Here is a 27,149-nt window from a genome sequence, read left to right on the forward strand (position 1 = left end):
GACTCCTTTCTTCCTCTCCCCTCCCCCCTCCACGTGTTCTTGGCCGGGCTCTTCTCTTCTGTCTTCTCCCTTTCTCTGCCTCTACTCCCTTCTCAGCTCCCCTTGCCATACCCCCAAATAAACTCTATTCTATACTAGACCAGTCTTATGGATGGTACCTGGGGTGGGGATGCCTCAGCATCAGCCGGATGAGGCAGTCCCTCCCACCGCTCTATACCTCGCTCTACAAAACATACCCTTGCCTTTACAAAACATCACCCACCAGTAAATGTTAATTCAGTTCCCTGTGTTTCCTAACTTTGTCCAACTTTGTGTTAATTCTATAGATATTTACGCTGTGATGATTAATAATATTAAAATTACTAAGAGATACTATGCGGGCTATTTCTCCATAAAGTGGCCCCTGTCCTTGACATACCAAATGCTGGCGGCGCAGGGCAGAGGATACTGTATAGGATCAGGGCAACATATACTTTTAAGTTATTCTCCTTTTGTGAACAATTTCATTGAGCCATCAGGCCCGTCGGAGGGGATGGGCAAGCTGAGGCAAACGAGGAGAGGACGTTTGCCTGGTAGTTTTCAGGCAAAGAGGGGCTAAGCTTCAGGGGGTCACAGCGTGACACTGTCCCCTGGGCTCTCGGCCTCAGGTTTCGCTGGGCGTTCCGGGGCGGAACCCGCCGACCTAAGTTCACTAGTATACCCCGACCACCTTTCCACGATGATTCCGTACTTCTTCCGGGAAGGCTGGCGCACACGCCCCCTCATTTCGGTGAAGAGACGCACCTACTCTCCCTACTATGGGGTGCCTCTCAAGTGGCGATGGCTCTAGGTAAGAGATGAGAGGAGAAGGAGGCTAATGGAGAGGCGGGAACCGTGGTACCGAGGACAGCTGAGCGGTTGGACACGCGGAGACTTTCCCGGGACCACGCCAGAGGCCGAGCCACCGGTCCGCTGCGAGCTCCGCCCCCTCCATGCCTGCTCAGTGCGCACGCGCACCCGTCATCCGGGTGCCGCTGCAGGTTGCGCTGGAGCAGAGTCGGGGGCGTGGTCCCCGTGGGGGGGCGTGGTCAGTGGCTCATTGTGCGCAGCGTAGCGCGGCGCCGCTGGCCGCCCGGGGCCCGGGTTGGAAGTTGGTGCTGCCGCGGCCACCGCCTCCACCGCCGCTGCCTCCTCCTCCGCCGCCGCCGCCGCCCTGCAGCCCACTAGCTGCCTCGGCAGCGCGTTGCTTTCCCAAAATGGCTGCCGCTGCCGGGGCCGTGGTAGCCTCGGCCGCCTCTGGGCCGGCGGAAGGGAAGAAGATCACGGAGCTGCGGGTTATCGACCTCAGGTCCGAGCTGAAGCGCCGCAACTTGGACATCAACGGGGTCAAGACGGTACTGGTCTCCCGGCTGAAGCAGGTGAGGCCCGGACGCTGCGCGCAGGGCAGCGTAGGCCGCGCCGTTTAGGTGCTACGCTTCCGCGGTCGGGGCGGACCGGGTGGTGCCTGTGCGTGCCCGGCGCGCGGGGCCCGCGCCTCCGCGAGGAGCCTGGCCTTCCAGCGGCCTCGCGAGCCGCCGCCGGTCGCGCCCCCTGCCTCCCCTGGGACGCCCTCTCCATCGGCTCTGCGGCCTGCGGAGGGTGGAGCTGCAGACCCTGGGCGGCGCTGGGTACCCCGGCCTACGGGCGGTGCGCAGCGCGTGCATCTCTCGGGCTCCGAGGCGATGGTTAGTTTGCTGACTTGGCCGAAGTTACCGTTTAATTGTGTCCAACCGTTTCTTCACCCCTGTTCAGAGAAATCCGTAGTGGGAGTTGATGAGTGGATGAGAAGGGAAGATTCATCTTTTTTTTTCCCCACTAGGCTTTTAACTGATTTATTTTTAATTCTTAATTTCTGATTGCATCAGCGTAATCATCCACGTTCTCAGTCCTGTTAAGCTTTCAGGTTTATTCGCGTGAAGCCTTGGAATCGGAGACGGGAACAAGTGTACGCAATACGTTAGGAAAACTCTTCCTTATTTAAGTAGCTACAAACTTTCTGTAATAGAACATATTTAGGTTCTTGTTCAGTATATGTGACATGGAACCATCGACTGGGTGGAATTTCAAGTTCCAGGACATTTCGATACTCAATGACACCCTCCACCCCTTTCTGTGTAGCATAATTACTCGTTTGTGAAGTCGGTTTGTAAAATAACTGGCAATTCTAATGTTTTGAGGCTGGAGGTTTGGTAATATATTTTCATTAAGTTTTTATAAAATAAGTTTAGATAGTTTGTGTAGCATATTAACTTCTCTTTCTAATGTAGGCTATTGAAGAGGAAGGAGGCGATCCAGATAATATTGAATTAACTGTTTCAACTGATACTCCAAACAAGAAACCAACCAAAGGCAAAGGTTGTTACGAGTTCTGAACATATTTTAAAATATATTTTGGTTCTATAACTTGGCTCTGCTCTTGTACCACTCGCCCTGTTTATATAGTGCTATTCTTTGCTATTTCCCTCTGGCACTCTGCCTTCTTGGGTCAAGGAAGAAAGTTACTGTTAGCAGGCTCTGAGTAACTTGCAGCCTTTCAGATTCGGCTGAAGATGACCAGAAAATAAGAAAGTTCTTTATTGATTCTGGGGAAAGGTACAAAGTTAAGTTGCATACCGATCCTTCATAGTAGGAATATCTGAAGAAAGAAATACAGTTTGATCCATGTCTACCTTGCCCCACAATTGGCAGAGTTTTGGTGAAATTCCCACTAGACCTTTCCTTGGCTCTTTGCTGTTCTCTCTAGTATATTCAAGATCTGTAACCTTTGTTTAATGTTTTAATTGACATACTGCTTATTTCCCATTTATTCCATTATGCAGTCTAATAATTTTCAGTGAAATTCAAAAGACCTCATCGATCATACTAACAAAAGCAAAAACCCCACAACTGATTAGCTTTAAAGAAGTTTTAAGGTATGGGGATACTAGGTTTTTAATGTAGCTTTTAAATTGGGCTCTGTGTATTTCCAGGGCAGAATGATCTGATGTGAATAGCGAAAGGTAATTTTCACATGAATATTTTGATAATAAATGGGAATTAGTTATTAAAAACATCTGGTGAGTATAATCTTATTTGAATAGTTGCAAATTTCCGCTTCTCATAAACTGTCACAGAGAGTAGACAAATAACTGTCTGATGCCTGGTATCTATAGTTTCCATGCAGAATAAGTCATGGACTTCTGTGTCATTTTGTTAGGAACATAATTTTCTTAACTGCTGTACCCGATCTATACACAGTTGTGATGGGAATAAGATGATTGAATAGACCAGGTGGTGGTGGCACACACTTTTAATCTCAGCACTTGGGAGGCAGAGGCAGGCAGATATCCAGTTGGGGGCCAGCTTGGTCTCCAGAGTAAGTTCCAGACAGCAAGGGCTACACAGAGAAATCCTGTCTCCAAAAACACAAAAACCAAACTAAACCAAAGCCAAGATGATTAAATTTTATAGAAGAGAATCTTCAATTTTGATCTTAAGCACTATGACTCAGGACCTGGTCAGCTTACTATTTGACATTTCTTGATTCAAGAGTTCCCTGTGTGTGCTGAAGAAATTAAAAAAGGATAAGAGTTTCCTGGGTCAATAGGAATGCCAATATGGCTATACAATTTTAGAAGGTTAACTAAGTCGTCTTGAAGACCTGAGGCTTTTAAATTTAGAGGGATAAATTCCTTTCACCTTGGAAGCTTCTGGTGAAGTAGGAGTTGTTTCATGTGAAAAAGAAGTATGTCACTGGGCAGTGGTGGCACATGCCTTTAATCCTAGCACTTGGGAGGAAGAGGCAGGCAGATTCTGAGTTCAAGGCCAGCCTGGTCTACAGAGTGAATTCCAGGATAGCCAGGGCTCTACAGAGAAACTCTGTCTCAAAAAACAAAAACAAAAACAACAACAACAAAAAACTTACGTCAGGAATGACCATGTTTTTGTATAGGTTTCAGATTCACATAATTTGGTGATAGCAGACAAGCTGCGTTTCAAGTTAATGATTTTAGTACTGATTATGCCATCTGATTTATTCAGTTTATACATGCTTTTATTGTTTGATTTTGAAGTTTTTATTTTGTTTTATATTTGTAGCTCTGGGTATATATGTAATTAAATATATATGTAAAAAACATAAACAGTGTATGTTTGGTCTCAAGGTAAAACTCTGGGCCATGCCATGGGTTTAGTCCTTATTACTGTTCTTCCTCTACCTGAAATATGTTAAATGATTATGCTCAGATAGGTTAGAGGAAAAGGAGTTTACAGTCTTAAATATAGAATAGAATAGAGTTTAAGCCACACAGTTAGAAGGACACAAGTCCATGGTATGGATTACATTGTAGTGGGCTCTGGTATTTGTAATAATATGTAGCTAATATCAAATAGTTTATGTCATGGATTAGTTCTCAGTTTTTTTTACAGTCTCTTTCCTGGGAGCTTTTTAATAAGTAACCTAGATGAAAGCTTCTCCCGTTGAGAGTCACTATCGTATTACTTGGGTGTGTATTAAGAAAGCAGTTAAACAGGTAGAGCTAATAATGCCTTCCTGCCTTGTTTCAGAGATACTGTATCTGATTTCTTCTAGATTTTCAACCTCCTATAAACTTTAGCAAATTATGTATTTAATCAGTATAGTTCAGAATTAAATATAATAGCTTAGTTGGTATTGAAACTAATTTTCAGTGCGTACAGGCTTTAAAAAAAATGTAGGATTTCCCTCTATGGAAATAAGTATAATGTAGATTTTTGGTTTGCACAAACATCTGAAACTTTATATATTTGTAAGTAAATAACACATAATATTATATTTTTATTCTGTAAAACTTTACAAAATCAGCTGGGCAGTGGTGGCACACGCCTTTAATCCTAGCACTTGGGAGGCAGAGGCAGGCAGATTTCTGAGTTCAAGGCCAGCCTGGTCTACAAAGTGAGTTCTAGGACAGCCAGGGCTACACAGAGAAACCCTGTCTCGAAAAACCAAAAAAAAAAAAAAAAAAACCCAAAAAAAAAAAAAAAAAAAACTTTTCAAAATTATCAACTAGGATAGTATAGTATCAACCACAGAGCACAGTTTGAGTCGTTCAGTCCCAGTGCATGGTCGGTCATTCTGCCCACTAACTGCTTTATACTGTGTTAAATGTTAGTCACTAAAAAAAATGGAGTGTGGAGTGGAGTGAACACAAGATTTTCACAGCTGCTTCTTCCTTGCCTGCCAAACTGAAAGATCTGTAATACAAGGATCAGTGAAGCCTAGGATATAATCTTTACACCTCTAATGGCCAGAGGCAAGTAATCTGGGCTCAAATGTTTACTGAATACATTTTGAAGGCTATTGTCTTTGTAACTATTACTTTCTAAAATACTTCTTGCTGTTTCACTTGCATATTTGTAGGAAGCATTTATAGCAGGCATTTATAGTCTGCCAGGTTATCTCAGGATCACAGTGCTTTTTCCTTGTATACCTACTATGTGAAGTATGCTTTGAGACCACACAGCTCACTGCATTGTTCTTTTATTTGTTACCAAACTGGAGCTTCATTGGGAAGCCTCCTGACCCTTGCTGGAATATTATCTAGTGTTCAGGATTGTATGTCATTTTCATTTCACAGAGCTAGCTCATTTGTTTCAGCCATTAAAACATGCTGTTTATCACTAAGGTATTCTTGCATGGGTTTCAGCTATGATATCAAATATGGTATGTAGCCAGTTTGTGCCAGGATAGCACTTTGCTGCAGGGCAGTTGTCCTAGGTATTCCATGTCACATGCTGAAAGCTATGAGTTTATTTCCATTTATGAACTCATTTAAAATAAACTGTTGATTGTGCATGCATTTCAGAAAAGAAATCTTATTAGTGTTGACGGCATGAGATTTAATGAAAAGATTGGACAGCTTAAAGCTCATCTAGAATATTGATTTATTTAATCAGCCATTCTTCTGACAGAATAAAGGACCTCAGTGTTGTCCGCTTCTGAAGTGAACTGTGCAAATCCTAAGCTGCACAGCCTTAGTTGCCTCTGTGTCAGCCTCTTGACTCTGGAATAGTAGCTTAGTGTTTTCTAGGTCATAAAGGTGGAATGTTTTTCTTTTTTTTAATCAGATACTCCGGAAAAATATAAAATGGCAAAGATAGCTCATAATACAACCATCTTGAATGTCATTGTGTTTAAGTATTTTTTTACTTACATTTTTTTTCCAAAGATTTGTAAAATTTTATGTATGTGAGTTTTTGCCTGAGTGTCTTCATGTGCATCACACGCATGATTGAAGAAGTCAGAAGGTGTTGGAGCCCTTGGAGCTCAGAATCTGGAGTTAATGTAACCAAATGGCCTTTCAGTGCTCGCCCCAGCTCTGAATAATGACACAGAGACTTAAATTTATTATAAGCTTGGGGCATTATGGCTGTGCAGATTCTCATCTGTTCCAACGTGACAATACTGGCCTTGCATTCTGCCATGCAGCTCTTTACTTGTTCATCTTAGTTCCCATTTCAGGCCAGAAGTCTCCAGCCTAGCCATTGGCTGTTCAGTTCTTTATTTGACCAAACAGAAGCTGATGGAGAACAGCATTTACAAAAGACTAAGGTGGGAGGATATGTTTCATAATAATGGCAATACTGAAGTCTGGCCTAGAATTAGATTGCTGCCAGCACAGAAATCAACATTTGAATAATAGGAGGATAATCTTTATACAGTACACAAAACATCACTCCGACAGTTATTGAAGGTTTCCAGCCCCCAAGTGGGTCTGGAAACCCAGCTCGGGTTCTCTAGAAGAGTAACAGCTGAGTCATCACTCCAGGCCTGTTTTTTTCTTTTTCAACAACTGAAATAAGCCCACATCATACACTTGGTGCTCTGTTACCATGCTTCTCTATGGTAGGTTAAAAACAATCACTTTCCTCTCGTATTTTTCTTACTCTGGCCTCGTTAGTGATCCCCATCATCTAAGTAGTCTATACTTTGTATTAAAGTCATTGGGATTTTCAGAAACAGACACTAGGTTCCCAGTTCCTTGAGGCTTAGTTTTTTTGCTCTCTCAAGGCACAGACACCAGGCTTCTCTGAAAGCTGCCATATGGTTCTCATGTGCAGCTGGGGCTATACTGCCTTTTTTGGGTGACTCTGCTCATCAGTTTTGTATGTCCTATATTCTCCAAAATCTTTCACATGTTCCATAGATGTGCTGAAATGTAAGTAAAACTTAAGAAATACATACATAATAGTTTTAAAGTTTTTCAGATTTATTTTATTTTATTTTTTTATTTTATTTTATTTGTTTTTTTTGCCTATTATGTGTACCTGTGTGCCTGAAAGAGGTCAGAAGAGTCATTATGTCCCCCAAAACCAGAATTATGGGTAGTTATGAGTCACCCCTGGGTCCCCTTCAAGAGGAGCTTATGCCTTTAATCCCTGAGCCATCTTCCCAGCCCTAGAACTGTTTTTAGTGGATAGGCATAAACTTTAGCCATACCTATTAGGAACTCAATTTAAAGTTTTACTACTTTTCATATTTACTTGTTATTTTCTCAGTGCTAGGGTCAGTCCAGCATCTGGGGCCTCACACATATGCTGGGCAGGTCTTCTGCTGTTGATCTGTATAACCTTGGCCCTCTCATGGTCTTTAAGAATCTTTTTTTTTTAATTTTATTTATTTATTATATGTAAGTACACTGTAGCTGTACTTCAGACACTCCAGAAGAGGGCATCAGATCTCCTTACGGATGGTTGTGAGCCACCATGTGGTTGCTGGGATTTGAACTCAGGACCTTCAGAAAAGCAGTCGGGTGCTCTTACCCACTGAGCCATCTCACCAGCCCGGTCTTTAAGAATCTTGTATGATTGTTCTAACTATCTTTAGATGACAGATGTAAGGGACTTTAAAAGTAAAAACTTTGGATATTGATTTGTTACAATGAATGTGAATCATCTTTGATACAACACACATGCATCTATATGCATAACTATATGTGTATGTTTTGAAAAAATTAGACTCAGTGACTGCTGTATTTATGATATGGTACAAGGACTTTCAGAAATTTTGTTCTATTCGTATGATGCTAGTTAATAGAAGCTAAAATATAGCTGGGTATGATGGTGTATACCTGTAATTCCAGAACTTGGGAAGGGGACAGGGGTTTTAAATTTGAGGCCATCCTGTTCTATATAGAGAGACTAACTCAAGAATAAAGTAAAATAAAATAAGAGTACCTAAAACTCATGCCAGTAGTTACCATAAGGCAAGGTTTCTGGTTTAAATATTGTATTTTGGGGCTGTCAAGGTGGTTCAGTGGTAAAGGTCCCTGCTACTGCACAGCCTGAGTTTGATCCCTGGGGACCCATATGTTGGAAAGAGAAAACTGATTCCTGTTACATATGCGCCCAGGGCATGTACCCACACACAGATAACATAAATTAAAATGTAATGGAAAGAAAAGTCTAGGCTGCTGGATGGTTTTGGGAGGATGTTTTGGCTGGAAATGTCAATGGTTATTTGGAAACCATATTTTTTTTTAAAGATTTTATTTATTTTATGTATATGAGTACACTGTAGTTGTCTTCATACACACCAGAAGAGGGCATCAGATCCCATTGCAGATGGTTGTGAGCCACCACATAGTTGCTGGGAATTGAACTCAGGACCTCTGGAAGAACAGTCATTGCTGATGACCGCTGGGCCCTCTCTCCAGCCCCCAGAAACCATATTTCCAGCAGAAATTTTGTAACTAAGCTTCATTCCCCTCCCCTAAACTAGGGATTGGAGCCAAGGCTTTATGACTGCTAGGCAAGAGCTATGTACCACTGAGCTTCTCAACTCAGTCCTTATCTGTATTTCATAGCAACGTTTCTGTTGAAAGGGGAAAGTTACTTGGAAAAATCTACCTAAGTGGATTTTGTTTGCAACCTTTTCTGAGTTTAAGGAAAATTGTAAACCTTGGTAAGGACCAGTTTATTTTTGGAGAAGAGAAACCAATTTGTAACCAAGAACCTATATATCTATTTCTCAAATGTCTAAGTTGTGAAAACTAAAAAAAAAAAAAAAAAAAAAGTTTTGTCGTAAAAGTCAGCTTTTTATTATCTAGATTTATCCTATTTGGTTTTATATTTTATACATAAAATTTTATATTTTATCTTTTATAAGTTGTTCTCTATTTTGAGACAATTTCTTTGGGTAGCCCTGACTGTCCTGTAACTCACTCTGTAGACTAGGCTGGCCTTGAACTTGGTATCTTCCACACTCTGCCTCTCAAGTGCTGGGATAAAAGACATGCACCACCATACCCAGATAGATACAAATATTTCTAATGATTTTTGAGAGAATTTTAACTTAGTAAGTAGAGCATTGCAAAGCCTCTCATGGTGCAATTCTCAGTCATGAGTTGGCTCAAGGTTTTATTACGAAGTTATTACCTATACAGTGTCATTCATAGACTTTTTCAAGTTTTGTCAACTTTGAATTATGTGATTTTTACCTAAATAGCATTTTGAAAGCTGGGCCTGGTGGCACATACCTTTTACTGGCATTTAGAGGCAGAGAGGCAGAGCAGTCTCTGAGTTTGAGGGCAAGCCAGGGCTACACAGAGACACCTTGTCTTGAAAAGCAAGAAAACAACAACAACAAAAAATAGCATTGCTGAAGTTTATATATTTCAAAATAGTTACTATAGCTTAATATGTGATATTTTAATTTGCTTTCACTTTCTTTTTTTTTAAGACAGTGTTTACTGACCAAAGCATTAAAAAGTGATGTGTGCACTCTTCATTACTTTGAGTTAGCCTTCATTGTAGTCATGCTTCTTTGAGCCAGTTGGCCTCTCTGTGGTGCATGCCAGATTTCCTGAAGGACAATAAATAGGGCCTTACCAGCCCAGGGTTAAGTGGCACAGACAGAAATGGTTACCAGCTGAGTAAAGTTTGCTAAGTGTAGTAGTATTGGAATTTGTTTAGTCTTGAAGTCCTTTCACATCTGTGACTGCACAAAGGCCTACAGATACAATTTATAGCATCAGCTAGTCTAGTCTTGTTGACAGGAGACTTTGACTTCTATGCTACCTCTTACCTTTGTCCCAGTTAGGCCTAATTGAAGTCTAGACCTTGGGCTTACAATTATACAACCCACAACTTAGCCTGTTATGATCAGTCAGGAATTGCAGGACAAATGAACACTGTAGTTCAATCGGAGTTTTCTACTGTATGGTGAACATGGTAACTTAGGCAGATTAGTTGTATTTTGTGGAGTGGTAATAACTTTTCATAGAGGAAACAGTTACAAAGTTACAATATAGTTTCAAATTCAGCATTAAATATACCCAGAGTTACAGATTATGAAAGTGATCAAAAGCTAGTGACTTTTCAGTTTTCTCAAATGCTGTGTACTGCAGTCTCACTTCTGTGTTGTCCAATCTTCCTTGTGTAAAATGACATCTAGAAACAGCGCAGAACAACAGTAAGACTTTCTTTGTACCCTCCACTACCTCTTCTTGACTGTGTCTCCCAGTGCAAGTTACTTAACTGTTGTGAGTTCCACAGTTTACTTTTTTTGGTTTTGTTTGTTTGTCTTGTCTTGTCTTGTCTTGTCTTGTCTTTTCTTTTCTTTTCTTTTCTTTTCTTTTCTTTTCTTTTCTTCTCTTCTCTTCTCTTCTCTTTTCTTTTCTTTTCTTTCTTTTTTTTTTTTTAAAGAGATTTATTTATTAATGTATACAACATTTTGCCTGCATATATAACTGAAGGCCAGAAGAGGGCACCAGATCTCGTTGTAGATGGTTTTGAGCCACCATGTGGTTGCTGGGAACTAAGGACCTCTAGGAAGAGCAGCCAGTGCTCTTGACCTCTGAGCCATTTCTCCAGTCCCCCTACCCCTCCCCGCCCCTTTTTTTTTAAAAACAACTTTTCCTTGTGTAACCCTGGCTGTCCTGGAACTCTCCCTGTAGATCAGGCTGGCCTCAAACTCAGAGATCCTCCTGCCTCTGCCTCCCAAGTGCTGGGATTAAATTAGGCGTGCGCCACCACTGCCTGGCTCACGGTTTACATTTTTGAAGACTTGGCTTTGGAGCCTTTATTTACTACAAGAGAAATAATAGTTGAGCACCTGATCCATTTTAGCTCCTGAGTGATCCTGGCTTCTGGGAGTGGAATTGGGCTTGGCTTAAATATACTCTTCAGCTTCAGCTTTCTAGTTTGTGGAGTGAATGCTTCAGATTAGGTAGTAGGTTGAAAAGCATAAGTGTGTGACTATAGAAGCGCTCCTTGTAGAGTCTGGACAGCAGGAAGCATGTAAAAAGCAGCAGTGACTACTTGATGCTTGAATTTCCAACTCCAATAAGCCCGCATAAAAACCACACAATCCAGTTATTATAATTATAAGCTATAAGCCTAGATTGGGCAGATCTAACATACTAACTTATTCTCCAGCTATAAGACCCCTTGCTACTTGTGGTTTCTCCTGGCCATGTGGTTGTTTTGGTCCATCATGGCTTTCTCCTCTTCATCAGTCCTCTCTTTTTCCCCTCTTGTACTCTTCTGCCTCTCTACCTGTACCCACTCTCAACTCTCCAGCCCCACATTTCCCCTCCACTGTCAATCACAGGCTCTAGCCTTTATTGACCAGTTAAAATGGGGAGAAAGTTCACATGTACCTGAGTACATGGTGGGCTGCTTGTCAGAGCCATCCCCTCTTGAGGAAGCAGAATTAACATCAGAATGTAAACAGCATTAGGACAATCCACAACATTTCCCTCTTTTTTTTTTTCCCAATTAAAAAGGCTCCTTCTCTTAAGGTAACAAACAATATATAGTAGGAGCTATTTTGAAACAATTATAAAAACTATTAAGTAATGTCAGTCTATTATACTTGGCAATCAAGATAAAATCTTACCCTAACTAAAAGAGTTTACAGCTCCATACCTCAGGCATGTTTGAATTTTAACTCGTATTACCATCTGAAAAACCATCCTTTCAAATCTAGAACATCTTTAATGTTAACTAACTTAAGTTCAGTTATGAGACTATAACTAGTCTTCAACCCCATCAGAGATCTGAGAAGGAATTAGGTATAACCTTAAGTATAATATGTAGGAAGCACAAAGATAAAGTTTACAAAGCTAATGTAAATTGTAGAGACAGCTGACTGCCTGGAGAGTCCCCAATATTCCTTAAAATGTTGGAGCATCTGTTTTCAGTCTTCTAGCCCAGAACCATCTGACAGACCTTAAGTGAAGCGGGAACTAAGAAGGACTAGCTTACCCTGACTTGGTAGAGCTTAGCAGTCATCTATCCCAGATCCAGTTTGCCCTTTTTTGAACAGAATCTTGTCTATAGATGGAATTAAGGCAATTCTTGCCCAATGGCTAGCTTGCCGTAATTGGAGTAACTCCTTATGGAGGTAATGATGCTTACTATCTTCTTTGAAGTGGGTGGGGGCACCTTCAGGAGCAGACATGTTTCTTAGTCAAAAGATCTTTTAATAATTAAATAATATTAAATGCCATATTCTATGGATCTCTGATGTTTTTTTTAAAGATTATATAGTATAACTGAATTGTCAAACATTGCTTATTCTTAGCTATTCACTATTTGAGTAATCTTGAAAACACTTGTAATTAACTAAGTTAGAATCTAATATAACCATGAGTTTCACTGTTTAGCTATTAACTTGCAGTACTTAGTCACCCTAGACAGTTTGTACTAGCAGATGTTAAAAGGACTGAGTCTAAGCCTTGTATTCTTAAATGAGTTGCATAGGCAGAAGGCCTATCTAACTAACAATATTTTAAATTTTGTATCAATATACAAAGATTTATACCAATAAAAACCTTAAACCAGTATCAGTATATAAATTCTGTACCAGTGTAAGAAATTATAACTTCAAATTTCCATCAAATATAAAGATTTCTACCAATGTAAGATTATAGCTATAGAATGATTTGTTTAAGAGTAAATTTAGCCGGTAGTGGTGGCGCACGCTGGTAGGATTTGCTGAAGGAGGCAGAGGCAGGAGGATCACGAGTTCGAGGCCAGCCTGGGCTACACATTTAGAGGGGCTGGTGAGATGGCTCAGTGGGTAAGAGCACCCGACTGCTCTTCCAAAGGTCCGGAGTTCAAATCCCAGCAACCACATGGTGGCTCACAACCATCTGTAATGAGATCTGACTCCCTCTTCTGGAGTGTCTGAAGACAGCTACAGTGTACTTACATATAATAAATAAATAATAATAATAATAATAATAAAAACATTAAAAAAAGAGTAAATTTAATATCCTATCCCTATTTACATATTTGTCTAATTTCTATAATGCTACTATATTCTCCCTTTTCTTTTTCACCCCTTTATCTAAAAAAGAAGGATAGAGAAGAGGAGAGGAAAGGTAGAAATCCCTGTGTCTAAGCGCTCTAGTTTCCTCCCTGTCAAAAGGTAGAACATTTACAAATTATCCCTTAAAATGGCAACATATCTATAATTCATAAAATAACCAGAGCCATCCACCTTGACCTCAGGAACTGGGACGATGATCTTTTGATTGCTTCTTGTTGAATTGGGGCTGAGAATTCCTTTCTGGGAGCCCAAAGGGAAAAAAGAAAATTGGTTTTGTCAAAGGAAGGCTAGTTGGTATCATTTGCCATCCAGTCTTATGTGCTGAAAAAGTTCATGGCTTAGCTGAAGTTCTGCCTGTAACAGTCTGAAAGGTTGCGTGGGCAAACTAGCTGTTCTGGAAGCGCCCTGGAAGCAAGTCTCTAGCCTTTATTGACCAGTTAAAATGGGGAGAAGGTTCACATGAGATCATCTGAGTACATGAAGGGCTGCTCATTAGAGGCAGCCCTTCTTGAGGAAGCAAAATTGACATCAGAATACAAACAGCATCAGGACAACTAACAACAACTGGTAGTTTTTGTTGAAGTGTAATTTGAGCTTCCTCTAAGTGAACTAAAGTAAGTGGGCTTCCCCTTGGAGTGTGCCTGGTGTGTGCTTGTTACCAGGCTGAGGCTATTGTCTGTAAACTGTGGATCAGCCACTCCCTAGAACAGTGCCTTGTTAGTGGGCCAGAAGAGCCTCACACTGAAATGGAGAGTTTAGCAAATGATATTGTTGATTTGGAACATGCTACTTGGCCTCTAAGCTCCTTTTGTCTTTTGTAAAACAGTGGAGCCTGCCGTATGTACCCAAGCATGCCTGGTAAAAAGTATTTTTAAGCCAGGCAGTGGTGGCGCACGCCTTTAATCCCAGCACTTGGGAGGCAGAGGCAGGCGGATATCTGAGTTTGAGGCCAGCCTAGTCTACAGAGTGAGTTCCAGGACAGCCAGGGCTACACAGAGATACATTTTTAAAATGTGCATTGTGAATTAAGACAGATTTTAGTTACAAAAGAAACAGCACTTTTGAAGTAGCTAAAGGAGTTCTCCCTAAGCCTTGCCCTCTAGGTTACTTGGGGGCATGTACTTTTAGAAGGACATATGCTCCTCTAAAAAGGTAGCATCCTTAATTTTTAGAAAAGATTTATTTATTTTATGTATATGAGTACACAGTAGTTGTTTATAGACACACCAGAAGAGAGCATTGGATGTCATTACAGATGGTTATGAACCACCATGTGGTTGCTGGAAATTGAACTCAGGACCTTTGGAAGAGCAGTCAGTGCTCTTAACCGCTGAGCCATCTCTCTAGCCTGCATCCTTAAGATAAAAATAAACTTTATTTTTTATGTGTGTGTTGGCCTGCATGTGTGTAAGTGTACTGCATGTGTGCCTGGTACTGGTGCACAGCATAAGAGAGCATCAAACCCTTGGAACTGTAGCTGCAGATGGTTGTGAGATGCCACAGGGGTGCTGAGACTAGAACCTAAGTCCTGTGCAAGAGTTGCTGAGCCCTTGAATATTTTTGTTAACAGCTGCCCTTCTATAATGTAATAGAATAATTTAATGAGCTCATTTGCATCCAGTTTTCAGAAAAGCAGCACCTTTGTTGTTAGCTTTCTTCAACAGACTGGTAGATTTTAATGAACAAGGGTTATGAAGTGGTTGCCTGTAAAGTAATTTCTGTATTTAGACTTCATTTTTCCCCATAGGTCTTTTTGATTGTTGTGTAAAACACCAAAAAATAAATTTATGATAAAATGATAATTATAAATTTTTATGTACATTGTAAGTTTATATTTTCCCTAAACTGTAGACACCAGTATTTTAAATAGGTAGTTCAAACCAAGATTGCTAGTTCGTGCATTTTAACCCTGGCACTAGAAGGCTGAGGCAGGAGGATCACTGCCAGTGTAACGCCAGCCTGAACTACATAGTGAGTTCCAGGCTAGCTAGGGCTAGAGAGTGAGGCCCTGTCTCAACTCCTTTTCTCTTTGAAGATATTTTTTTAAAGAATATATATATTCTCACAGGCATGAGCTGTTCCTCGAGTAAGTGGGAGACATACGCTCCCTGTCTGGCTTCTTAATGTTTGTAGGACCAGTGTGTTTCCTGTTACCATTCATTCACAGAAAGGGCTTTCAATTGAGAACGTGTGAAAGATAGGGGTGGGGGCTGGAGAGATGGCTCAGCGGTTAAGAGCACTGACTGCTCTTTGGAAGGTCATGAGTTCAAATCCCAGCAACCACATAGGGGCTCACAACCATCTGTAATGAGATCTGATGCCCTCTTCTGGGGTGTTTGAAGACAGCTACAGTGTACTTACATATAATGAATAAATAAATCTTTAAAAAAAAAAAAAAGAGGGCTGGTGAGATGGCTCAGCGGTTAAGAGCACTGACTGCTCTTCCGGAGGTCCTGAGTTCAAATCCCAGCAGCCACATGGTGGCTCACAACCACCTGTAATGAGATCTGAAGACAGCTACAGTGTACTTACATATAATGAATAAATAAATCTTAAAAAAAAAAAAAAAAGAAAGAAAGAAAGATAGGGGTGGTGGTTAGGGGATATGGGAAAGACCCTAGAGCGGGACTCTGGAGTCACTGAGTCCTAAGCCTAGGCAGCAGCTCTGTCAAGACTTGTTACAGGCAAGAGGAAACGCAGTTTGTTTGCCTCAGAAGGAAATATCCTCTTTTTTTTTCTTTATTTTTTTAGTTTTTTCAAGACAGGGTTTCTCTGTATAGCCCTGGCAGTCCTGGAACTCACTCTGTAGACCAGGCTGGCCTCGAACTCAGAAATTCGCCTGCCTCTGCCTCCCAAGTGCTGGGATTAAAGGTGTGCGCCACCACACCCCGAGAAATATCCATTTATGTTTCAAAGGACATGGGAAAGGAAAGGTTAAAATTTAAATATTAACCTTTCAGTGGCTGTGATTTCTCTAAATATGGCATTTATGGTACATTACAGCTTTTTAGGTAGTTTGGGGGGGGGGGCTATATTGAAGACACAAGAAACTTAGCATTGGCTTTGTGGAATTTTTTTTTTTTTTGGAAAAACTAAAGTAGCACTCTTTAAATTCTACCAAATAACATAGTTTTGAAAATGAGGACTGAGCAGGGAAATCTTATAGTCTGCCAGGAAGCTACATTTGGAAGTCATTTTGGTCTTGTATCAGCTATGTATTATCTGGCTCTGATGCTAAAGTGGTCAGGACTGCTGTTCAGTGTGGGTAGTGTGTCTCCAGAAGTCAGTTCTCTTGCCTTGCATCAGCTAAGCAGCATCTGACCCTAAAGTGCCGCTGTTCTGAGGCTTTGGGGAAAAGAGCATCCAGGCAGCCATTGTATCAAATGATCTTTTCCCTTTATGGGGAGGTGAGATGTCCTGGAACCAGAGCTAGGCAGTTTGTATCAACTAGCATGGTGTGAAGGTGATGAGAGAGACTTCTGTCATATAGGCCAGGTTAGCTTCATACTTGAGAAATAACTTGAGTTCTTGATCCTCCTGCTTCCACCTCCCACGTGGCTGGGATTACAGGTGTATACCATCATGGTTAGCCAAGTGTGAGATTTTTATTTCAGATAAAGGTATTTAAGAGGAGGATTGAGGATTTTTATGGGCATTGAGTCTTGACTTTGGCTCTAGGCATCTGATTACATATATAGACTGTAAAGTACTGTTGAAAGGTGCTACTGTTGGCAGAGCTGAAGCTAGAGAAGGTATGTGTATGAAGAGAATGCACCATTGGCATCAGGTGAGCTGAGGTTGATGGGTTCTGGGCAGCATGCATGGCAGCTAGGTGGCATGGCTTTGGTAAAGCTTGCTTTGTTTTGTTTTGTTTTTGTTTTTTTGTTTAGGATAGCTGTGTCCAAGTGTTTTTAGTTTGAATTAGCTTTGTGGAGGATCTTAGGACTGGAGAGTGATATTGCAGAATAAGTGTAGAATGTTCTTTTTTCGTTTTAAAGTAATAAAATACTGGTTGTTAGCCCATTTTCCTTCTTTCGCAGGTAAAAAACAAGAAGCAGATGAGTTGAGTGGAGATGCTTCTGTGGAAGATGATTCTTTTGTCAAGGTAAAGTGTCAATCACTAGGTTAAGGTGTTTGCTCTGCGTGATGAGTTCATGGATATAGACTGGAACAATAGACATGCAAGTACATAGGTTAAAGAAACTTAAATGTCGGCAGGCCCACGAGCTTTCATAATTGAGGTATAAAAGAAGTGACTCTTTAGCTAAGAGAGATATGAAGAAAAACTTAAGCTGGGTGTGGTGGCACACGCTTTTATTCCTAGCAGAGGTAGGCTTAGGTTACAACAGACCCTTGGCTCAAAAAAGCAAAAAACAAAAAGCTCTACCCCCAACCCCTTTGTTTGGGCACTCAGTGGGGATCCGAAGCATGGGCATCTGGGAACGGGGAGAATAATGGTGTGTTAGTTCCACCGTGAAAGGGACTGGTATCTTTTTCAGTCTATTCATTGCATTAACTATCATATACTATGATATGGAGGACTTGATCGTTAGAGACTTTAAAACTGGAGAGGGAAAATTGCTGATGTGCAATTTTCTACCTAGTAAAGATCAAATAAAGAGATCTGATAGGCCCTTTAAAGATAAATACATCACACCTTTTTGAACCAAAAGGAAATGTACCTTAAAAAAGTAATTTACCTCAAAAGCAGAAAATTTAAGTAATTCTGATTGAGTCAGTGGTATTCTATGTATTACAGTTATAGAAGAACAAGTTATTTTAAATTTCTAGTTGGGTATTTTATTTTGTTTCTGTCAATGAAAAGTGGTGTGCTATTCCTTGGGTCTAAAGGGCTGTGGCATTTGCAGGTGTAGATCACAGTTCTTTTTAAATCATGTGTATTCTCCTTTACTCTGGGTTCTTGTATAGTTAATTCACACTGTCACAGTTGTCTCTGTGTGTTTAGTGTCCTGCCATGAGGTCAGTTCATGGCCATTTTTTTGCCTCTAGCTCCCGCAGCCCAGCTCTGTATCTTCTCTGCCCCCCACACACATCCCACCATGCAGAGATGAAAGCGGTTAGTTGAGAATAGGTAATTTTAGGAACTGTTTGCCTGGGGAGCCACTAAACTTAGTGACTGCCTTCCTGTATCAGCTCTTGTTTGAGCCTTTAAGAACTCTTAAATTTGGGATCTATTATTCTTGTGCTGTGTCTTTCATTGGGTCTGTTTCTTATTTTCTCTATTTACTAATGTGTGATTAAACAAAAATTATTAGTTCAAAAACAGTGCAACTTGTTAAAAACTTAGGTTTCTGAATTATCATTATTTTATATGCATTGGTGTTTGTTTGCATGTGTGTTTGTGTGGGGACGTTGGATCCCCTGGAACTGGAGTTATAGACCGTTGTGAGCTACCATGTGGTTGCTGGGAATTGAACTCTTAGATCCTCTTCAGCATTGAGCCATCACTCCATGCCCCCGGACTTTTAATTTTGTAATGTTTTAATTTGTATCAGTTATTTGGAATGTTGGAGAAGACACATGCTTCATTGAGTAGAGTAGTTAGATGGCCCATCTGCTGGGAAGGGTACCTTTGTGTCAATCTTAAAACAACTTGTGGCAATATCTAGAAGAACAAAAGGGATATTTTTCTTTAGATAATTCTGTGTGAATGTACCTTTAGTTTTTAATATTTCCTTACTTTGAAAGTATATGTCAAGTATTTGATAAGTAAGTGAATTTCTTTTCTTGCTTCTAGAGTTGGTAATTTTGGAAACTTAGAATAGTGATGTATAAGTGGCACCTGATGCCTAGATACGTGGCCAGTGTAGCAATTGCTTCTGTGGGGAAGTGAAGTCCAGGGTTGCTTCAGAATGGTACAGTCCCTTCCGGGACTCCCTCTGTTGTTTGCCTCAGTGCTTCTGCCATCATCAGTTCCCTACCCTGCTGTCAGCTTTCAAGGCTCCCCTCGTCAAACCAGAACGCACTTTGCTGTACCGTGTGTCCTAGAGCAGCATGGTCCTCTCTGCCCTCTTCCACCACTAGACAGTCTTCCCTTTCTGAGGTCAGCTACAAATGGCGAGTGACTGGTTTTTTCTCATTAGTCCAGAAACAACTTCTTAAATCTTCTTGATTCATGGCAAGAATAAGGAAGGCACTTCCATGGCTATCAGCCCTTCCTCCCACCAAAATACCATATCTTTGTATATTTTGAAGGAGACACAGACCTTGTATAGAGCTAATCCCACCCTGTGTCTCCCTTCCTATTTAAATTGATAGTGAGAAATTTTAAAACAATTATCATTATATTATGCATACTTTTCAAGCATAGACTGATGTTACAATTGGGAATTTATTATTAATTTGAAGTAAACTTCATGTTTGTATATGCATATGACTTCCAGGCTCTTTGATATTAAATGAGACTGGCACATGGAGAATGTAGTTAGTCCACTTCTTAGAAGCTATGCATGCATCTGGACAGTTTTTAGACTGTAGCATGGTAATTCTTAAATACCTAAACTTAAAGTACTTCTCTAGGATTCAACTTGCTATTTCAGTGTGAAAGTTGAGATTCGGTCCTGGCTCATTGGTTTTGGTACTGACTACCTGTAAAAGACAGTTTATGTGACAGGTAAAACACTTGCACTTTCACTCCAGGACTATCGTGAAGTACAATCAAATCTGCCATATATAGAGTTGTAAATTTCCGAAAGTGTTTGGTAGATAAGACACACCACTTTGTCTCTAGTTGTACCAAATTTTCTTACCATTAAAAGGACTGTGAATTGGAGAATCAAGAGACACATGACCAAGATGGAAATGAAGAGCTAAAGGACTTGGAAGAATTTGGTGAAAATGAAGAGGAAATTGTGCATTCCCAGGAGTTGCTTTCTACAGAAGAGAACAAGACAACTCAGGAATTTGTAGAGGCAGAAGCAATAGAAGATAGAGAAAAAGAGGACATCGAAAGTCAGGTCTTTAGCCAGTTTTGTTAAAACATGACACAGATAAATTATGATTTACTAATAGAAAATATTTTTTTTCTAGTTTGATATGGAGGTCTCAGAACTTAGAAAATTTATTTATAAATTACTTAGAATCCTATCACCTAAGGCTTTTACATTTTTTGCTTATTTTACATGTATATTTACATAGTTTTTGCCATGTCATAAATTGCTGTTGATTCTCTATTTTGCTTTTATATAACATGCCATAATGACTTCATAATCAGGCTACTTTCTGTGTGTCTAATAGCCTCTTTACAACCTTGGATATTTAAGGTTTGGGTTTTTGTTTTTTTGTTTTTTTTTTCATGGCGCTAGAGATGAGTGTGCCAATTTCACTCTGACCTTACCAGTACTACTGGGTGGTAGGGCCCTCCACCCCCTTTTGCTGCTTTAGTAAGACAAAAAGTTATCTTTATTTATTTATTATCAAGGGTAAGAAAATTAAAGTTGAATTATAAAGCAATTTCCAGGTATTTCCTTTAAAACAGACCCATTGTCGTGCTTTGAAGTTTGATAGCTCGTAGGAAAGCCTTTGGATGATAGTAGGGAATGAGGATTGTCGCTATTCATAAAGCACGCGCCTCCTGCCTACCCTGGCAAATGAGGGTCAAGAATTTTCTAATTGTGAAGAGGCATGAGTGATTTTTTTTTTTTTAATTTTGTCATAGAGAGTGTAGTCTGAATTCCTGGTTTGGTGCCCATAGTTAACAGAGCATGAGGCAAATGATAACCAGGTATGAGCATCAAAGCATTCCCATTGTACCCAGATGTTTTGTAAAGCCAAGCTGTTGTATACCTTTTACTTAGGAAACTGAAGCTCAAGAAGGTGAAGATGACACCTTTCTAACAGCTCAAGTAAGTTTGCACTTAGTCCCGTGAGTATAAATTGTGGGTGGAAGGGCTCGGAAAGGCAATCTTGTATTTTTACTTTGTAATTCTAAAATTCATAAAACTGCCTGTTTGATCCTGAACTTTGAATGTGATATGTATAAACTGTTGACAGCTGAAGGTTCTGGTTAGGAGTTGAGGTTCCTGTTATCTAGAGAGATAGAAAGTTCAGTAGAGACTTATCAAAAAACAGACTTTGGGAAGTTTATAATTTTTTTTCCAATTTGGTATAAAATAAATAACGTAGAACTATGATATTCTTTTCAGTGCTTCAATTTTTTATTCATTAACACTGTTAAGGTAAACTTCAATAACAGTAGGAAAATTCTCTTGTTCACATTTTGTTTGGTGAATATGGTGAATGTCCTGGTTCATGGTAAGCATAGTGTACATTTGAAAGCGCGATTTCCCAGTGTTGTAAACAACATTTATAGCTCAGTTTCTGCAATGTTAAAAACTGACCTCTGTCTTTTCATTTACTCACAAGGACCTGCTATATTTTAACTCTTTAAGAATTATGCCTTTTAATAGAGACACTGTACCACTCACTGTTGACCATATTGCTAGATTTAGGGAAAATGGTGATCCAATTTGGGACTCTTAGTAGTGTCTACTTGAAGAGCAGTTACAGGAGAGTTTGTTCAGCCTGCAGAGCTCGGGCTAGAGAGATGGCTCCCTGGTTAGAACATTTGCTGCTTGCAGAGGAGCTAGGTTTGGATCCCAGCATCCACCTAGTGGCTCACAGTCATCTGTCACTCCAATCCTAAGGTGTTAGAATACCTTCCTCTGACCTCTCCTTGGCACCAGACATGCCCTTGGTACACAGACATACATGTAGGCAATGTACCTTTTTTGTGGCTCTCTGGCCTTTGCCATGGTGACCCTCATGGGTGCAATGAAGTGAGCTGTGCCTCCCTGTTCATCTCAGGGGAAGGGAACTGACCTTTTTGGAAGCAGTGTTTCTGGCTTCTTGTAATACTCAGAAAGGGGCCATTTGGACTGTGAGAGGCAGCAGGCCTGTTCCTCTTCTCTCTATGCTCAGTCTGTGGTAGATGAGGGAGACCAAGCTTCAGATGCAGGGAATACTTTTTTAGCTTACTAATTTTTAGAAAACTGGAATTGAACTTTGTATTTTTGGCAACTAGCTTTTTGAGTTCCACTGCTGGGATGCGTCCATGGTTGCAAAAATTGTGAGCTGTATGTCAGAGTGGTATCTGTGATCCCTGTTCACATCACAGGCTACTTTATGACAACATGTTTAGCAGGGGGAAATAAAGTGCTCATGGAATGCTTGTCTTTTTAAAGTTTAAACATTTTTATGGGGTAGAATAAGCAAACCATCCTGATAGTGAAAGAAAACCGTTACTTCAGAGACTAAGACATAGCCATATTGTATCAAAAAATAAGGAGGCTACATGTTTAGAGAAATTTTAAGTAAAGTCATTTAGCTCATAATTACAGTGCATAGTGTAACCCTGACCCTTGGAGGTGAAGCAGGTGCATTACAGGCAGCAGATTGCAAGTTCAGGGTCAGATTGAGCTGTGGAAGTAGACCCTGTCTGAAAATCCACAACAAGAAAATAAGTGCCCTTTATTTTCCTTTGTGTAAATAATGTATGTATCTTCAAAATGCCTAGAGACATACAAATGCATGCAGATTCTCCTGTTGATGCTTGATGCTTGTAAAGGTTTTTCATGAATATATCAGATACCTTAGGGATAAAATGCATGTAACTATTACCATCTTGAGCTATTTCAGCTCCTTCAGTCTGTTTTACTTCCACCTCCATCTATATTGTGCATCTATATTTCTGCAGTTTTTAAAGTCACATGGCATTTTCCATGACAAAGTTCAGTATGTAGCTTTGAAAGAAACTATTAATAGAAAAATGATAGTGTGGTTAAGTACTAAAGTCAATATTCAGATAGATATTCATTCAGCTATGGATATTTTTTTATAGGTCTTGTTTGAATTCAGAACTATCCATTGTGATTGATTGGCATTTGTGTTAATGCTCTTTTAATCTATAGCCTTGATCTCTGACTTAGTTTTTGTTGAGAGACTTCGTTGATAATCTCATAGAGCATGGGTTGTAAAGTCTTTCTAGCTGTTTTGGGCCATATAGTCTGTATTATAACTACTCAGCTGTGCCATGATGGTGTGAAAGCAGTTAGAGACGATGTAAAAATGAATAGGGCTGACTATTTTTCAATATAAATAGTAGTTTCCCAAGCCCTGCATTAGAACTTCCAAAGTCTAGATGTTGCTGGTTGTGTTCCGTGGTGTCTTTGAACATATTTCTGCTTCCTGCAGTTACTGGGAAGTCTGCATAGACTGCTAGGCTTACTATCAGATTCAAGGACAGCGTGAGAGACAGGTGCTTCACTGGCCGGATGCCACCTTGTGCTGCTTTTGTATGGATCCTAAGCAATGAGTTTCAAAGTGGTCATAGTGTTAACTGAAATATTTCTAGAAAAATTAACCTTTTATGTTCTAATTGGTTACCAAGTAGTGACATTTATAAAGGAGAGCCAGGATATGTATTGTTTTTTTTCTCCTATAAAATCCACCTATTTCCAAAATAATGAGCTAGTTTACTAGTACCATCAACACTACTAATGAAATGAGCTTCTGATTTTCTTTGTGTTTTGTCCTTTTATTTTAGACTCATGGCTTTGGTATATGTAATGTATGTCAGTCTGCTGCTGTTATCATTGAAGTGAGTGTTCTCACCTTCTGCTAGTGAGCATTTTTAGCTCTCCTTATTTTTGGTGTATATAATGGTTCTCTAGTTTCTTCTAGACCTATATGTAGCTACTACTTCTTGTTAGTGATAAATGCTGTGAGTGTTCACTGCTCCTGAGTTGTTCATTATTTCTAGGCCTTTTCTGTAAGTAGCTCATAGGGATACTTCCACGTTACCCATTTCCTGTAGCCCCCAGCATATTACTAGATTATTAGATAGTAGTCTTAAAGTAACATACCACCACCACCAAGGCCATTGCTGAAGACTTGAGAGTTCCCCTGTTACAGCATATTCTTACTAAGATGAACAAGTTACTGTATTGCAGATCAGTTGTGCCCTTTAGGTGTAGAGTACCAACTGGTACATATTTCTTTTTATTTAGGTTGATTTGTTTCATCTATTTTTAATTATTGATTTAAAAATAAGTTTTGAGAGTTTATAGTTATTTTAATCTACTATACACATTTAAAATATTTTCTGATTTCACATCACAGATATTCAGAAAGTGTCCTTTCAGTTTCCTGCTACTCCCTTTTAGAAGTTTTTTTTGAAAATCCTTGGTTTGGGCTGGAGAGAAGTCTCAGTGGTTACGGTAGTACAAGCTGTTCTCTGAAAGGTCCTGAGTTCAATCTCAGGACCCACATGGTGCCTCAAAAGCTCTAACTGCAGTTTAACTGAGTCTTATGGAATCTGATGCCCTCTTGTGGTGTGCAGACATTCATGAAGATAAAATACCTGTGTACATAAAACACATAAAAAAACAAACAAAAAAAAAACCCTCTTGACCTAGTCTATTTCTTTAAAAAATACAAACAAGATATGATGTTTGTGTAAGGGTAGCTCAGCTCCAGGTAAACCCAGCCTTCAGCTTTTGTCTTGAAGCCTCTGGATGAAGTTGCTTCTAATCTGTTTTACTTAATTATAGACCTGTGATTTCCAGCAGATCCTTTTGGTCAGTGTTAACATTAAGAATCATGGCTGGGGCTGGTGAAATGGCTCAGTGGGTAAGACCACCCAACTGCTCTTCCAGAGGTCCAAAGTTCAAATCCCAGCAACCACATGGTGGCTCACAACCATCCGTAATGAGATCTGACTCCCTCTTCTGGAGTGTTTGAAGACAGCTACAGTGTACTTACATATAATAAAAATAAATAAATCTTTAAAAAAAAAAAGAATCATGGCTGGGGGGCTGGAGAGATGGCTCAGCGGTTAAGAGCGCCAACTGCTCTTCCAAAGGTCCTGAGTTCAAATCCCAGCAACCACATGGTGGCTCACAACCATCTGTAATGAGATCGGATGCCCTCTTCTGGAGTGTCTGAAGACAGCTACAGTGTGCTCACATATAATAAATAATTATTAAAAAAAAAAAGAATCATGGCTGGGGATGTAGCTCAGTTGGTAGAGCTTTCCTACTATGTATAAAGTCTTGAGTTTGACCCCAGCACCATACTTCAAAACAAACCCTTCTTTGCTAGACCTGGTGTATTGTTCTAGATCCTTACATGAACATGTGCAGTTAGTGTTTCTTTGTAGTTGTTTGACTAAATTGAAGATGTCGTTTACTTGAGAATTTTTTCTAAAGCATTGAACAAACTAGGATTTTTAAAAATTTTTATTTATTTAATGTATGAGTGCTCTGCTGCATATATATCAGCATATTCTCAGGCCAGAAGAGGGCGTCATATCCCCTTATAGATGGTTGCGAGCCACTGTGTGGTTGCTGGGAATTGAACTCAGCCAGTGCTCTTAACAGCTGAGCCATCTCATCATCCCTTATTTGAGGTTTTTTTAAACATAATTTCTATAATGTTCTTTAAGGGCTTTAAACTTTCAGTTCTCAAGAAACTCTTTAGCTGGGTGTGGTGGTTCACAGATTTAATCCCAGCACTTGGGATTTAGACTCAAGAGGATCTTGGTGAGTTTGAGACCAACCTGGTCTCTATATATAGCAAGTTCCAGGACTACATAGTGAGATCCTATCTCAAAAACAAAAGAGGGGCTACAGAGATGGCTTAGCACATTAGAGTACTGATTGCTTTTATAGAGATCCTAGCAACCAGCTCACAACCATCTGTAACTCCAGTTTCAAAGGATCCACTGCCTCTTTCTGGCCTCTTCAGACAACCAGGCACACATGCATACATGCAGGCAAAAACACTTGTACTCCCAAAATAGAAATGAATAACAAGCAGGGTCCCTGAAGTACCCTAAGTACATGATTATGCCATGTCCGTTCCCTTTCTGTTTACCTATGTCCACACCACTTCTCTAATCTGAGGGCTTTTCCTTTGTGGGCTGGGAGTCGTGAAATCTGTGTACTTTTCCAAGCCGGGTTTACTCCTGTTCTCTTCATAAAGGTAATGCCTCGTTGATCTAATGGTTGCTTGCTGTTCACGTTACAGAGTACTCTATATCTACTACTTTTCTTTTTCCTTGATACATTATGGTATATCACATGTGATTCTATGGAATTAAGTCAAGATGGATGGTGATACAAAATGTTTTAATGGTAAAGAACAACTAATTACATCTCAAGCTTAGTCTTATATTCTTTAGAATTTTTTATTATATTTTGTGTGTGTGTGTGTGTGTGTGTGTGTGTGTGTGTATGTGTCTATGTGTGTGTGTAGATCACAGTACAACTTGAGGGGGTAGTTTCTCCCCTACTACATGAGTCCTGGGGATTGAACTCAGGTTATGAGGCTTGGCAACAAGTACCCTTACCTACTGAGCCATCTCACTGGCTCATTTATTTAGTTGTTGGTTTACATGTTACCACATTTTTTTTTTTACTAAGTAACTACACTGTTAAGAGTTTTCTAAGTTCTATTTAACTTACCATAGTACTGAAGTTAAGCCCTTTAGAAAGAGTAGTATCTTACAATATATTTATTCAGTGACTTTATTTCAGCAGATTCTTAGTGCTTTTTATGGGCTTAATATATTTAACCCATGCAAGCCTGTTGATGTTGTCTATACAGCTCATATTGTTCCCATGTTTAGCTGGGCCACTTTGTTTTTTCCATACTTTTTAGTGTACTGTCAGGCGATGTTAGACAGTTACTGATGTAAGATAATTTTGAAGGCTTAAGGTCTTTATATTTAACCATGCAGAGACACGTATATCACACATTAGCCTACAGAATGACAGTAGAATGTGAATGACTGACAAGTGTGCGTGAGGCTTGGCTT

At 40.0% G+C, this 27,149-nt stretch overlaps 1 protein-coding gene across 19 annotated transcripts in view; it reads left to right on the forward strand.

Moving 5' to 3' along the window:
• The first annotated feature begins 492 nt into the window (after window positions 1-492).
• Window positions 493-27,149, forward strand: part of Sltm (SAFB-like, transcription modulator) — a 50,061-nt gene continuing 23,404 nt past the window's right edge. For 4 of the 19 annotated variants that reach the window (NR_152142.1, NM_025690.4, NM_026337.2 and 1 more), the window contains exons 1-5: window positions 1,031-1,397; window positions 2,286-2,373; window positions 17,353-17,417; window positions 20,092-20,289; window positions 21,130-21,177. Coding sequence is in view for 7 of the 19 variants with exons in the window: in NM_025690.4 (NP_079966.2) it covers window positions 1,236-1,397; window positions 2,286-2,373; window positions 17,353-17,417; window positions 20,092-20,289; window positions 21,130-21,177 (561 nt within the window). In the remaining 12 variants the exon portion in view is untranslated. Of the gene's footprint in view, window positions 1,398-1,422; window positions 1,704-2,285; window positions 2,374-17,352; window positions 17,418-20,091; window positions 20,290-21,129; window positions 21,178-27,149 lie in introns of those variants that run through there. The other 15 variants (XR_001778967.2, XR_001778968.2, XM_006511350.4 and 12 more) reach the window with 12 other exon arrangements.

The sequence above is a fragment of the Mus musculus genome, chromosome 9, assembly GCF_000001635.26.
Source record: "Mus musculus strain C57BL/6J chromosome 9, GRCm38.p6 C57BL/6J".
NCBI lineage: Eukaryota > Metazoa > Chordata > Mammalia > Rodentia > Muridae > Mus > Mus musculus.